The sequence below is a fragment of the Primulina eburnea genome, chromosome 12, assembly GCF_022965805.1.
Source record: "Primulina eburnea isolate SZY01 chromosome 12, ASM2296580v1, whole genome shotgun sequence".
Lineage (NCBI taxonomy): Eukaryota > Viridiplantae > Streptophyta > Magnoliopsida > Lamiales > Gesneriaceae > Primulina > Primulina eburnea.
The window spans coordinates 7,566,432-7,582,259 of NC_133112.1; the positions used below are offsets into that span (position 1 = coordinate 7,566,432).

Below are 15,828 nucleotides of genomic sequence, written 5' to 3' on the forward strand. Positions count from 1 at the left end.
CACATGATACAGTATCAAATCAAATTAGAAATATGTTAAATCAAATTTGACAAAAATTTGTGTGAAACGGTTTCACGGGTTTATTTGTGAGACGAAACTATTATTTGGGTCATCCATGAAAAAGTATTACTTATATGCTAAGAATATTACTTTTTATTGTGAATATCGGTAGTGTTGATCCGTTTCACAGACATGAGACTCACTCATCAAATTTTAACTCGAAAATATTTCCGTATTCGAAATTTTCGAATTGGAGTTGAACATAATCAAACTTTTTTTATAGCTAAACTCAAATTCAAATTCAAAGTTTGTTCAATATTTAACAAATTGTTTGCGTCTTTACTACTTTATTAGTAAACGATAACTATTTAATATTTAGAGGACGAATACTTCGCAAACATATTTTTTGTCAAATTCGATCAAATAATATTTAACTACCCAGAGCTTTGAATTGAGCTCGATAAACAAGCTAAAAATTCGAAACTCGATTTCTTGATAGTTTTCCACGTAAATAAAATGATTGAAACTCTATTTTCAACTCCGTAGATTTTAATTTATATTACATCTAATTCATATATAGAAAATGTTTTTACAAAAAAAAAATTTAAACATTTCAAATATAAACAATTGTTCATTCTATTTATATAACAAGAAGAATTAAAACAAATTAATTTTCTAAAATGCTTGAAGTTAAACTTCTAACTTTTCAAATATTTTAAAATTAATGACATCTAATTAGTATATACGTGCAACAAACGTGCAAACATTGCATATGCTTTGCAGGTTATATTTAATATTTTAAACTTCAAATATTTTAATTTATACTACATCTAATTAGTTCTAATCGATATCTACGTGCAACATACGTGCAAGCACGCACATACAATGCACGTGCGTTGCACGGATATACTAATTATTTCACTAATTAGATATGTTCACATGTGTTCAACATAAGAGTCGACGCCATAGTTAATCTTTCGGGAGGAAAGAAGCCATTTAAAGGGGAAGGGATTGAGATAAAGGAAATCGTGTTTAATGTTGGAGACTCGCAGTAATTCCACTTTTCTTATTAGCGAGATTCAAAGTTGTTTTTCTCGGCTCAAACATTTATTTACATCTCAAACACTTCCCGAGCTGTTAACTAGTTCCTTCTATCAGATAGAAGAGTGCGGTTATTAACAAAAGGAATGACCCTACGTCAACTGCAGACGGACATAAAGCAGATGATATAGAATGGGCACCCACAGAATAAGCATTCCCACTCACTTCATCTCTTACTTGGATGCTTGATAAGCCTGCGACCAAAAAAAAAAGGTTTTAGTGTATGCTGTGTTTTCATGCACATTTTATCCAGAAAAAGGGTCAATATTACAGCACAATCTCAAATTTCCAGACAGCGTATACTTTGGTTGACATTATATATACTGACATATTTATCTCCACTGTTTTTGTTTATAAGAATTAATCTCCACTGTTGAATACAATAAGAATTAAATGATTGGCAGGCATATCTCCTGTTTTGTATAATTCGGTAAAGTTGCGGGATACTCGAGACATAATACTGATTTCTATCACAGAAATTTTGATGGAACATCAGAAGTCACCAAGAAGAAATTTAAGAGAACTTGTAAGATACGAAAGTTAAAACGAGGATACAAAAGAAATTCTTTATTCATGTCACACACATATAGCAGACGAAGATAACAGAGTCAAACCCTGAGACCAGAGAAAATTCACAGTTTATAAGTCGAAATGAACCTCACCAGGCAAAGTCTGCAACACTAAATAATATCACTTATGGATAAATGCTTAACTCACCTTCAGTAAATCCTAAAACCCATAGAAGATAACTTGATAGATACAAAAAGTTCACGTTTTTTTTTATTCTTGAAGCAAGTAGAGAAATTAATTGATTTGAGAAGTTGTACGACAGCAAAGCACCCACCAAAAATGATTAGGCATATGTATATGCACAGTATATGCACAGGTAACAAATAAAGCCCCAAGGAAATCTCATATATCAAGATGGAAAGTTATCTAACACCAAGGGATTACCCGACCACAAATATTTCTAAATATTTAATAGGAAAGATATGGACAATCTAAAAGATGAGTGTAGAGGAAATCAAATACTAAATTATACTCACAGTCATACTCAGTCCATCCAATGTTCTGATTTTCAAGGTCATACAAAATGAGCTTGTCTGACAATACAATATCTGCAAACAGAAGAACAGAAAAATAAATTCATTGATTCATGGGCATCTTTGACGCAAGTTTTCAATTAATATCTATTTCGCTTCAGGAGACATGTCATCAGTTGATATTCTGAATTAAGTAAAGATATTATTGCAGCAAATTGCCCAACTAATTGTTGGAACCCATAAATATATTAAGATCAACAAAGTGAACAAATTATTGCAGCACATTGCTCAACTAATTGTTGGAAAAGTATGATATCATTCCCACTTTCACGGCAATAAATTAATCAGAGATTGTCTTCATCCTGTCTTCAATCGTAAACTCAACATTATTAATTTCATAGATTAGTTTCCTTAATCATGGATATCTCTTTCTATATTAAGAAATAAGTCATCGTCATAAGGTTCTGAAATGAACACAAAACAATGTCCATTCATTCCTCAAAGGAAACCTATCTCTGCCACTCAATCCCTCATCTCAATCGAGCACAGATAGAATTCATAATCTCTGGGTGGATGAAATAGGGCCTTTCTAACATGTAAATTGAGCATCATAAGCCTTTCAAAGGAAAACACATACCATGAAGTCGGCTATTAACTCATCGGCCATGTCAGCAACCATGTCAACATCAAGTTGACCAATCAGTTGCCAAAATTGCACAGTAAAAGCAAAAAAGGTCAAGTTGTTTAGTCCACGCAGTTGGATAAAATTATCCACGTTGCAAAGTCATAACTCCTACTTTAATCTCATGAACAGTATATGTTTTATCTCTCTAGTTTACTTTGTCATTTACGATAAGTAGTATGAAGTGAATCTGTTATATGGAAGAGTGACTAACAAATAATACAAATATCATTCAACACCAACTTGAGAAGGAGAGTATCCTCGTCCATGACCCAGTAGCATTGAATTGCTCAAAATTTTAACCATGCTGAGGTTAAAATTACTGTTGGGAGTGATGGAGGACCATAAGTTTGTGGATAAGCCACATAAAGTTGGTGTCTAGTTAGGGATGGTAGTGGATCAGGATTGAGTCAAGTTTGCTAGAACCTGATACCCAAACTATTGCTAGAACCACCTAGACCTGCCCTGACCCATGTCTGAAATTATAATCATAAAATTATTGGTAATAGATTTAATCAATTCGTTTCCTTAATTGTATATATATTTTCCTACTTGCAAGGATAAGAAAACATGTATATCATTATCATAGAACATTTTCATTCATAATTATCACTGAATCGATTATTTCGCTCGATGTTTTCTCAACATATCAACTTGATAAACATCGTGCATATAATAATAGTTTTTTTAATGAGAAAAATTATAACTTTTTGGAAATTATTTTGATATTTCTCTTAAGTCCGATACTACAAAAAGTATTCCCAAACATGCTTACAAGATATCATGCATGTATTATTCATAAGAAGAATATGTTGAAGTAACCAACTTGTCAATGTCGACTGAAATAACATTAAATGCAATAGACGTTTTCACTCTCATCTCAACACATCATGGAAACGGTATCTTTCAAATGCTCAAAAATAAAGTCACTTAACTTTGTTTCTACTTTATTCAATGTTGCATGGACATCAAATCTAAATTACAAGTGGGCGTTTCCAACTGGTTCTTGAATCATTTCGGTATTAAATTACAATTAAGTCTCTTTAACGGTTATTACTCTATCTGCATTCTCATGAGTGGTGATCATCCTCTGCCAATACCAATATGGACCATCCATCACCTGGTTCCTTTTCATTCAGTGGCTTCTCTGTTTTTCCAGAAATTAGTGATAGAAAATCGAGAATCGCATCAATTTGTAGGTTCACTCTCTCACACAGATGACAGCTTCAAAAGAGACACATCGGTTTTGTCATCGTTTAAGTAGGATTGTCCTCCGGTTCTAGATAGTTGCTTTGGACAAATTACAGACTTGTGACGCGGTGCAAAGAAGGTGGCCGGGCTGTTCTCTTAGCCCAAACTGGTGCTGTCTATGTAAGGAAAAGGAAGAAGATCAAGATCACTTGCTGCTGCACTGTTCATTCTCTTATAGCATGTGGTTAAAGGTGATCCAAGAAATGGGTTTTATGTGGTCCTTTCCGAGGAAGGCAACAGATATGTTCTTCATGGAATCAGGCTTGCAGACAACGAGAAAACACTTGAGATTCTGGTCTATCATTGTTCTTTGCACATTTTGGTCGATATGGATGGAAAAAAACTCAAGAATTTTTCAAGACAAATCGGAATCGTTGGCTGAAGTTTGGGAAAAAATTAAACTCAGGGTTGCAGGATGGACGGTTGTATTGGATGAATTTAAAGATCTTCATATATCGGATTTGGTTAGAGATTGGAAATATGTATTGTTATGATTTTGGAGATTTAATATTGTAATCTTTTAATTGACTCTGCGGATTGCTTATCCGCTACTGTAAGACTTATTATTTAATTTAATATAATTATGTTTCCTATCAAAAAAAAATATGAATTATATTCCCCATGAAATAATTAATGGCTGGAAAACCATTCAGTAGATAGATTAAGATGAATATGAATGAAGTACTCCACGGAAACCCGAACTGTAATAATTAATGGTCTCATTTGATATAATAGAGGTCATTTGATTAAAGATTCTTATATTTAAAGTAATTTGTGTATCTACCTCAATGATACTATTGTTGGGGGATGCATTGATATAAGTTTACATAAGGGACGGAGATCACTCTGAAAGCCTTAACCACACTATGTACTATTTTCCATTTTGACCGGGTAATGAGAATGAAGCTCAAATCTATGTGCGCAGAAGCAATCCCCAAGCATCATTTTAGAGCTCATTAGTCTTAGTGTGAAACCCAATTGGGTTAATCAGACACTGCTTAGCCCGGTCTATGACTGGCTAGCGAATGTGTTGGTCCTATATACTGATCATGACATGCTGTCGTAAGCGTAAGGACCATTGACAAGCACAAAAAAAAGCGATATCTACTATCCTTTGATGTCTGATATTAAGGCTCTGCAAGACCATACTCGCGTATGGGGCCTGTTTGCTGCAGGCTCATCAACTCCTAGGATGTCGGTTGTTCAATTGTCAGCAGCTATAACTGCTTGTACTCGCATTCATATGTACCCAGACATTTCCAAACCTGACTGTCTTTGAGAAATTTCTTGCAAAGCTTTCCAAGAGATTAGGGTTGAAACACAACTTCTCAGGCATTCGTTTCTTGCATATAAAAGGAAGTTATGGACCTAAGCTATGGCAAATTTCGCTTGTAAGTCACTTCGAAAATATCTTCAAATAGGTCATATCGCCATAAGGTTAGAGGCATCACTCGTAGAGCTGTCAAAACGGGTTGGCCCGCCAGTATGGCGGTTTGGAGAAACCTCAACCTGTTATCGTTCAAATAGGTTGCTCGTTTTGAGACAACCTCGCGACCTCATATTCACCGTTTGATTTTAGAATTATGGATATTCTTTTTTTTATATCTGAAACTAGAATATATTATAATGATTAAAAAAGTTTACAATAAGCGGAGAAGCAATCCGCACTCTAAAAAGGAAATAAAATCAAGACTACAACGCCATAATCACGACCATAGTCATTTTTTTGCCTATCCCTTGCAACAATAGTCATTTAAATACAAGGAAGACAATAATTTCCCTAGCAAGAAATCTGTCGTAATTCCTCTATCTATGGCTAGAATGCATGATATTAAAAAAGGAAACTAAATAAAATCTTTCTAATTCTTTATTTTTGAATCTTCCACCACTTCATCATTGATTTCAGCAGTTTGTTCTTAAGTCTTGCCCATTACACATGTCTCCCCTTGGAAATCGTGCTAGTCCTTGAGCACGAAAAATAGATATTCCAGGATCTTCCAAATTGTCGTTGGTCTCTTGTTATTCTGAAAAATTCTCCACTGCTTCAAGAACAAGTGTTGTAGGAGTAATCCAAGGATTATGCGCGCAAATGGCGGAAGTACTTAAATTCTTCCCACGTTAACTTTGGACTATCTCGTCCCCATTTGAGGAACCAGGGGTCGCCATTGCACTCTAAGTGGAAAGAGGTCAATCTTTCCTTGCCTTTCTCCGGTCCGTTTTGGTGTCGAAAAAACTTTTCACAATGACAGAGATATCTCATCAGGTCTGATTGGCTATTGCACCAAGGAAAATCTAGCTTCAAATTTTGAGGTACTTATGATAAGTCATCATCGCTGTCTCGATATCCTTCAAAATGCTGGTCGGCGGTGCCCCATTAATTGCTATTGTCTTTGCCCCGATCTTCTTCCAGTCGCAAGGTTGACAGACATTTGGATATCTCCTCCAATTGATCAAGAAGAGCTTGCTGCCTTCTTTCATTGGGTGTCATGTCCTCTTGATACAACTTTACAAAAGCTTCGAATTGTGGTTGTAGTGCTTGGAATCCCCCCATGACGATTGGCTCTGATACAACTTGTTATGATCCCAGGTCTGGATCATGTTATGGGATGATCGATGTATTTTGGATAGGGTTTTGGGCTCATTTTGAGATAACCTCACTATTTGATTTTAGAATTCTGGATTTTCTAATTCCTTGCAACAATAGTTATTTAAATACCAGGAAGACAATTAATTTCCCTAACAAGAAATATGCCCTAATTCCACTGTCCATGGCTAGAATGCATGCGATATTAAAAAAGGAAACTAAATAAAATCCTTCGAATTAATTCCTTATTTCTGAACCTTCCAACACTTCATCCTTGATTTCTGTAGTTTGTCATTGATTCTTGCCCATTACACAACCAACCCGTGAAACTAAATAAAATCCTTCGAATTAATTCCTTATTTCTGAATCTTCCAACACTTCATCTTTTGATTTCAGCGGTTTGTCCTTAACTCTTGCCCATTACACAACCAATCCGCCTCAGGTTGCGGACTGCGGGTTAGGCGGGACAACTCGCCAAAATTTTAAAAAAAATAACATCCATTCTCAAATTCCTTGCTTCATATTCTCAATAAAAATTCTCAAATATTTGATGGAATTGACAATTCACGTGACTAAAGAATCGAGCATATACTTTACCTATCAAATGATACATTAAAAATACTATTATAAAATACCCAACACATATCTATTCTATTTTATTAAAGTTGAGGACATGACAGTAACCATCTAGGAAGGACACCAACTTTTTTTCCAAATTTTCCCTTATATGATACTAATATCACACTTTTGTTTTTTGTTTTTTTTTTAATTTCAACACACACTATTATTTTTATTTATTTTTATTTCAACAATTCAAATATCAATTTTGTCTCTCCGTAATTTGTCAAATTTCACTTTAGTCCATCGATAATGATAAAAAAGACTGTACACACACGTATCGCGTGTGCAAAGTAACTAGTATCTATTATGTATTAAATGCGAGTGATGATAAATACTAAATTTATTTATTTTTATAATGTTACATCTTAATTTTTTTCCCCAATGATAATACACCTTGATTATATTTTTTGCTTCTCAAATTATCTACGATTGTAATTTTATTTTATCTTTTTAGTACTTATTTTATAATTTTGGAAATACTAGAAACGAAACCACATTTAACTTGGTTACACATTTAATTCCCACTAAATGTACACGATCCCAAATTTCACATAAGTATAGAATAATCGTTTAATAATTAATAAAATCTTATTTAATAATTAATAAAAAATTTATTGCTTTTAAATAATAGTGGGCCGACCCACCTCAACCCGCAACCCAAACGGGTTGACATGTTTTGACCCGCTTTCAAATGAGTGGCTGAAATCGTAAACCAACCCACCATTTTTAATGATAGGTTGGTTCGGCCCATCCACTGGACGGCTCTAATCACTAATGTTGATGTTTCCTCTTCCTATTCAAATCTTCTCGATACAAGGTTATCCATATTTCTCAACTTCAGCTAACCAATTAGTATATGATCATTTTTTTATAGTTTTGGCACTACAATCAATGTGTGAGCACCGTTGTTGATCCTCTGAGCCTTGGTAACAACTTCAACGAATGGCAATTCTCGTTGTACTGATTAAGGTTTTATTGACTTGGTGAATGGATTGAGAGGCATGAGGTTTTACTATGTTGGGCCATCAATTGTTTCTTGTGTTATACCTTCAATCGATTCCTTCGTAAGTGGTGATGAAGATCCCACACTTTGTTGGCATACTTTTGATTTGTGATGCTCCATATTTAAGACCTACCTAGCTAGGAGATTGTTTAGTTGGCTCCATCCAACTCTAGTCTTGCTTGAGTTGAACGTTCTCTTGCTATTATCTGGGCGATTGGGGGATTAGGCACAATTATTTAGAGCCAGCCATACTTTGTTCCCTAAGACTATAGTCTATTGTAGGTACTTTACAGAAGAAAATCCAGCAGCTATCCAAAATCAGCTAATTATGGATCAAGTATAGTTTAGACTGTTTTCAACGTTGAATCTGAAGATTGTGTTGACTATTCACAGTTTATATTGTACAATTTTATGGCACAATTACACAGTATCCCTGCATTTTCTATCGTCACCGTAGGCAATCAGTGGAATAAAATCTAAATACGATGAGAATCATCTGAGTCAAAGAGCTTGAAAAATTCATAATTCCTTTTTTCTTTTTAAAAAAAGCAACCAATTCTATGACAAGCTGGCTTGATTCATGCAGAGGAAGTGATTCATGCCTGCACCCATTAATTAGAGCTAAAGGATAGCCAGGAAACTGCTACCTCGTTCAATATGGACACTTCAGCGAGGTATAATGATGTTGGCTATCAGGAAAATCAAGCTGGGAGGGGTCTTAATGATTTTGTTTTCCTCAATTCCTCCTATTATTTTGTAGTTGGCATACCTTCCCATTTGCACAGATATTCGTGCTGATCAGTTAATCTAATGACCAAATCTTTTTGTCAAAAGGAAAATTAGATTATCACAGATTTTTATGACCCAGATAGCATAGATGAACACAATTTAACTAATGCAAAGGCAATTCAAAATCACGAGTCATTTTGTTTGACTGATTACTTACCAAAGAATAAGATATCCTCAAAACAAGAGCGCGATACTACCAAATTAAGCCAGTGATTATTCTTTGTCAAAAATAACAGATAAAAAATACTTGTGTGAATCCATACACGTAATATAGGAAAAAGTACTTGAATATACCTCCCAATAGAGTTATTTCCCTTCCTTTCTTTGTATGTGTTTTACTGTTTTGCCAGCCTATACAATACTCTTTATCCTGGAAATTCAAAGTTTTTCACATGATGATATTTCAAATAATTTCCATCCTGGCAATGTTAAAGGCAAGTGAGGTTTGTTAAAACATCAGCCACTACAAGAGCACTGGAGAAACATTTCCAACATGACTCATGTTAATTTTAGATCATTATTAATTTTTCATCATTACAGTCAGCTTTGTCTCTGTCCAGCTACATTTGTGAACAAAGTAAAGCTACATTTGCTAAAGGGTTCCAACTCTGTGCATGGATATGAATCTGCAAAGAATCCTTGATAAATTTGAATTTTGTGCAATGAATAGCAAAGTAAATTGCCTCCTATCTCCTTTGTCATGTACATTGCAGTAATTATATATTAATCACCAAGAATAAATAGCATCATGCTTCCACAAAAGCAAGATCATGAAATCCTTGATGTTTGCCACATTATATTGAAAGCAAATTTGGAAATGCAACTGACCCAAACACTAAAATCTTACCAAATTAATATAGACTACTTACTTTAACTTTTAGCAAATAGTTGTGGGGATAAACTGGCAAAGAAATTGAGTCCTCAAAATGAAAGCCAACAACAGGAAATTCATCATCAACACTGCAAAACATGGAAAAAAAAAATTTAATTTTCAAAACAAATTAAGGTACATAAAATGACAATCAGAAAAGCATCTCTCAGATCTATGGCAAGGAATTGTCTTGTGCCTGCCGGTGTTACGCTAACGTATTTTTCATTCAAACACATACAAAAAGAGATTGGGAGAGAGAACTCAGGCTTAGAAGACTTACTTCCCACTGTACCAAAAGCATGTGAAGCGCTGCTCCACTACATAAGTTTTCAAATCTGATCGATGAGCAATAATCTAAAGACGAATAGATAGACAGAGCGGAGAACAAAAGAAACGTTAACAGAAACAGATGCAAAGGATCAATCCCACATGGATAGCTTGATCAAGAAAATAATGCTCTTTATAGTTAATTTCAGATGTACCTTGTCTAGAAGCTGTTGATATACCTCTGACGGAAGATAGGCCAAAGTTGTACCACTGTCAATTGTAGCCCTTCTACCTAGTCCCCCGTCAAACAAAGCAGAGGGAAGATTTAGTAATTGACCACCCACCTCAACACCCTTCAGGACAACATTATAATGCGGCCTATGGTAGCAATAAAAACTTAATTAGACAAGTGTGAATTTAAATTAATGAAAAGCTAATGTGTAAAATTCAACATGGTATACAAACCATTAGTGTTCTGATTTAGTAATAGAAAAAAGGAGACATACAAATGAGTAATAATGTCACGTACTGATTTGGCACAAGTTTTATTCTATTTACTTTTGGTTGCACCACTTCTCCAATGGCAAATATGCCACCTCCCTTCTTGTGGTTCAAGCAATGTGAAAATATCTTTTTCACCTTTCCAGAAGAAGCAAGCTGTGAAAGAATGGATGTATTTGCTTGTCCAAAACCAATTATTCCATCAAGTGCCCCAGAAGATGAAACAAATCCTTCAGATTGTTTAGCTGAGCAACTATATAAAATCATAAACAAGTAAGATGCATAGAATGCTCACGGTAAAACTATGAGAACATTCTTACAGAAGATTCATTTTGAAAATAAGCACATATCACAAACAATAAAATAGGTTAAGACACCAACTAATCTCAGCCACTCAAATCATATATAGGATATCCTAAGAAGTTAGCAGAAGGAAACCACTTCAGCAACATCGCATAAAAGTTAAACGCAAATGAAAGGCAAGAATGAAATATTAAATACGCACAAAAGCCTGTTCATACCAGAAGAAGAATGTTGGCTCCTTCCAAAATTAAATCGCAAGTAAACGTAAAATTCCAGTCTTTTATGGGGGAAAGATGGAAATTATATTAGCATCCGGTCATGAGAATATACACGTGGAACTATCATAAGATAAGATATGACCTCTATACTTTGAAAGAGCATGGATTTATATCGTTGCATAAGCATCGTTCTTGTGTTCATAATGGTGATTTTTGTTAAGTACATGTGTCATGCAACTTTCTTTCAAGTGAGTGTACATGTGATATCGCATGAGAATGGTAACATACAACGCTTAATCTTAACAAATATGTTTCCCTTCTTACACAGAAATAAAAATAAACCATAGATATCAATGAACATCCAGATAACTGAATATCTATAACAGTTCAACAAGTCATCGAAGCTCATGCATAACTTCAAATAATGCAGAATTGTCATCAATTGAAATACTTAGTAAATCAGTCGCGCACGTATGTAAAATATGGCATTTAAGAGACAGCTTAATATAAGATTTTCTTAAACAAATGCAACCCCACCCATCTACCTGACTGGTGGGGGAGCACCCAATGGGGGTGATGAAGGCGTCTGGAATTGAACTACTTTATAATGTTTCCAATTGTCTAGAGTTTTAGTGACTCGTCTAGTTTAAGCATATAAGCACGAGGTAATTGGATGCACGTGCCCGAATACCTAAATAAGTTGTGGTTCACACATATTGGCCACTGGGGCACCTCTACTTGACATTTTTTGTGCTCCATTAAGCCTTTCTTTTTCAAATTCTCTACGTTAATAAATGAACGAAAAAGGGATGGAGCAATGGAAGTAATGATTCAAATAATATCTTTATGGACAACGCATTTATATTTTGTTTCAAACATTATCCACTTGAGATACTTGGTCATAATCATGTTTTGTGGTCTACTGATTTTTCATGTTTCATGGCTTCAATAAAATAAGCAGAAAATTCACATGTTATACAGCATCAGATACACTATTCGATGTTAATACCAATGTTTACAGCATTAATACGAATGGATCCCAAATAAAGAAGATAGCCAATCATTTGAGACAGGCACAACAAAGGCCACATGCTAATGAATTTTTACGGTTGAAACCTTTGTAATTAATAATTTCAAACGATCTTGTAACTCAAATTTGTTTCCACCATTTACAATGTTACGCCAAATTATTAACTAGAAAGCTAAGCAAATATAATATAGTTCCAGAACAATCAATTATACGTGGATTAAATACACATTCGAGTACGTGGATTAAATACACATTCGAGTCCTTGATACAAATTAAGGATTGATTCCATTAATGTTAACTGGTAGTCTCAACTTGTGTGTCACCAATGAAGTGCTAGGTGCTACACCGGCAATAAGTTTATTGTGAATGACTAGCACATAAGTTATATCTTGAGAAGGTTCAAGTTAATGGTTAATGTATTAATAATATCTCAAAATTCAAGCACTGGAACCAATTTACTGAGAAGCCTGACAACAAACTATAAGCAAGAGAATACAAACCAACCCGAAGGCAATGGATCCATTCATCAATGATGTTTGGAGGTTCCCAGTCACTTGATCAAGTTTAAAAAAATCTCTGACAAAATATCCCTCAGTTCTGCTTCCATCTCCATATGCGACTATATATTCACATTTCTTTCCAACTTTGCAATTGAGATTCGGACGATCAAACTCAGCAGCACAGAAATCTTGGTCACAAGAAACTGTCTGTCCAGTGGAGGAGGCCTTCAAGTCATACTGCTTCAAGGGTATCTGGTGGATTAATTGAACAATAAACTATTCATTCGACCTCCAATATTTTTATGAAAAATGATGGTTCAGGGTTGACATAGATGGTGCTAGCAGCAAGCAGAAAATTTTCAGATGCCACATTCAACTGTTGGAACATAATTTTTAAGATAAAAGGAGTCCAAATAGAACAAAGAAAAAGAGGAAGAGACATACATTAAAGTCACTTTTTGTGGGACATCTCTCACAGTTTTGGCAATTCACCCACAAAATATCACTTCCAGTATCTACTTGAACGTGATAATCAACTGGAGGAGTCCCAATTGTTATTTTAGTGTAATAAAGCCTGCACCAATTTATTAAATGACAATTGAGATACACAAAATAATCGTTATCTTGAAGAATAAAAACCATTTGGACACCAAGTAATTCTGACAACTGACAAGGCAGCACATGAAAATGGTGTTCTTTCGTCAACTAGTGATTGCAATCAAGGAACAAAATAATTTACTCATGTGATGCCATATGGAACCGAATAATTATTCCTTCAAAATTATGTATGGACTATCCATCCAACTGCCAAAATTGTTATTGCATGTTTGTGTTTACTTTCTGAAGAAATGCTATATAAGTTTGCTTTTGGCCCTAGGTATAAAACTCCACCCTTGTGCTTTTGTTATGGTCAGTCAAAAATTTTCTCCCTGTACATGGATTACTTAGCCACAAACTCATATAGCTTTTCATCCTGAGCCCCAGGTCTTTGGGTTACAGAATATTTAAAAAGAATGAAAACAAACCATACTTCGCTATTGCTGAAGAAAACTTATAGTTAAAGCGATTTCCAGATAAACGGATAAAAGTACTGCATACCATTCGTAGCACAATCCACCCAAACACAGAAAGACGTCCAAGGAATACAATATCATGTTCAAATTTTTTATGTTGGAAAATAAAACAAATGGTTCAAATGCCCGAAGCCTTAGCAAGGGAATAGAAAAATTCCTATCCAACACATGCTTAAAAACAATCTGTGTTTCATCATATTGGTTCTTACTTTTATTTCTGTTTTCTATCTTCAGGTGACCGTGTCACCTAATGCTTAATACTATCGCTATCTGTGTTTTGTCAGATTAGTTCTTACTTTTATTTCTGTTTCATATTTCTGTGTGACCTGATGATAAAATTCCACAAACATCATCCACTGCAAATAATAATATACCAAACACGCTTCTTACTGCTAATGCATGATCAATACATGAAGCAAAGAAAAAACTAACAGTAGACTGAAATATTAAGCCAACTGATATAAACATTAACAAATCAGACAACCACAAACACATTAACACCTACATGGTCAGTTACATCACGAAATTATTGTCTTAAAATCATATTTAAAATAACAAATGCACAAGTCAACTCAATCACATGCAATAGAGATACATACGCAGCATTATAAAATGAACCATCCCCGCGTAGTTGGAAATCAATGGAACCTAGCATTCTGCCATGGCGCCGAAAGTCATGCTCCCTCAGAGCACTCAATGTCGCGGTCGCCTGGCCAAGGCCACCATACTTGTGATGAACTTCGAAAACGATATTGCCCTTCACCATACACATTACATTAACCAACAACAGCATCACAAGAAAAATCAAAATCACAGCCTTCCTCCCGCAGTCCATCGCCACCGCCAAAAATTGTGAAATAAGAAAATTGTAATAAAAAGGGAAGAAACCCAACTAAAATGAGGGAATACAACTCTTGTTCGAAGAAGACAAATTTTGGTGGGATGGAAACATGAAAAATTCGTCAGCATTGTCTTGTTTTGGACTCGGTGCATTAATGTGGGCAGGAGACGTGAACAGAAAACGTGAGAAAGGGCTACAAAGAGATAAAACCAGGAAAAGGGGTAAAATAAGTTGGCTTGAATTGCGTAAAAATTGCAAATAATAGAATTGATTTCAAGATTCTTTAGGTTCAAACTAAAAATCCAGGAAACACAATAATAATTCTTCCCACGTCAAGAAATAAGCCCTTTTACCTCTATTTCTCTCAAGAAAGAAGAAAGCTGTTGCGTCAGCCATGTACGCCGTCCTTTTTGTATCCACCACGCGTTCTGCCGTGTTCTGTGAGCTCGCTCCGACTCTAGACTGGGACTCCGTGAAGGCGAAATGAGGAAATCTGGGGGAAATTAAGGGAAAAGGCACTCGACGGTGAATTATTTAAAAACAAATCTACGCGACCATTTACATAAATGTCTAAATGCACAGTGTAAATATACTTAGTGGTGTCAAAATGCGACACGATCCGTCAACCCGACACGATCCAACACGAAAAAAATCAGGTTTGGGTTGGGGTTTTTCGGGTTCGAATTGGGTTCGGGTTGGGTGAGTTCGGGTTAGTGTCATGTTAGACGGGTTTCGGGTTGGGTCGGGTTGGGTCGCGGGTTGACCCACGAACCTCTTTCCATTTCTTTTCTGATCGTATTTCCTTTTCCGACAAATCTCGACGTAGATCTGTCAAACTAAACAAACTCAATCGGATAAATGGTTGACAAAAATATGATAATATAAAACGTTTATTTCGATTTATTGCTTCTGTTTCTTCGACTCACTCGAAAAAAAAAATGTCAACCAAATTTTTGATCGACCTGTGCTTGGGTAGACCAAATTTGGTCTTTTGTTTGAGTAGACCAAAGCTTGGTCGATCCAAGCAAAAGACCAAACTTTGGGTAGACCAAACTACCCAAAGTGGGTAGACCAAAAGATTGGTCGACCCAAGCAAACTTTTGTTTTGGTCGACCAAAGTGGGTAGACCCAATTTTTGGGTAGATCAAAT

The 15,828-nt window shown here is 35.2% G+C and overlaps 1 protein-coding gene across 3 annotated transcripts; it reads right to left on the reverse strand.

Annotated features, from left to right (window-relative positions):
- Positions 1 to 1,026: 1,026 nt before the first annotated feature.
- On the reverse strand, positions 1,027 to 15,204 carry LOC140807103 (aspartic proteinase 36-like). 3 transcript variants are annotated; one of them, XM_073163795.1, is made up of 11 exons: positions 15,032 to 15,204; positions 14,437 to 14,871; positions 13,209 to 13,338; positions 12,769 to 13,016; positions 10,742 to 10,966; positions 10,428 to 10,590; positions 10,226 to 10,299; positions 9,944 to 10,034; positions 9,369 to 9,444; positions 2,148 to 2,219; positions 1,027 to 1,295 (listed from the first exon to the last, which is right to left on the reverse strand). In XM_073163795.1, the coding sequence occupies exons 2-11, from the start codon at positions 14,670 to 14,672 to the stop codon at positions 1,138 to 1,140; spliced, it is 1,473 nt and encodes a 490-aa protein (XP_073019896.1). In that variant the 5' UTR covers positions 14,673 to 14,871; positions 15,032 to 15,204; the 3' UTR covers positions 1,027 to 1,137. The 3 variants fall into 3 exon arrangements, with proteins under 3 accessions (XP_073019896.1, XP_073019898.1, XP_073019897.1); XM_073163797.1 differs by having other exon boundaries at positions 1,028 to 1,295; positions 14,437 to 14,546; positions 15,032 to 15,203; XM_073163796.1 differs by having other exon boundaries at positions 1,028 to 1,295; positions 14,437 to 14,594; positions 15,032 to 15,203.
- Between the last annotated feature and the right edge of the window lie 624 nt (positions 15,205 to 15,828).

Excerpts from the sequence above, each read along its gene's own strand:
- LOC140807103 (XM_073163795.1), bottom strand. The coding sequence starts at position 14,672 with ATGGACTGCGGGAGGAAGGCTGTGATTTTGATTTTTCTTGTGATGCTG. Across the intron at positions 13,017-13,208 it reads CCACAAAAAGTGACTTTAAT|ATACCCTTGAAGCAGTATGA; the intron begins GTATGTCTCTTC and ends TTAATCCACCAG. Across the intron at positions 1,296-2,147 it reads TGGATGGACTGAGTATGACT|GCTTATCAAGCATCCAAGTA; the intron begins GTGAGTATAATT and ends TTTTGGTCGCAG.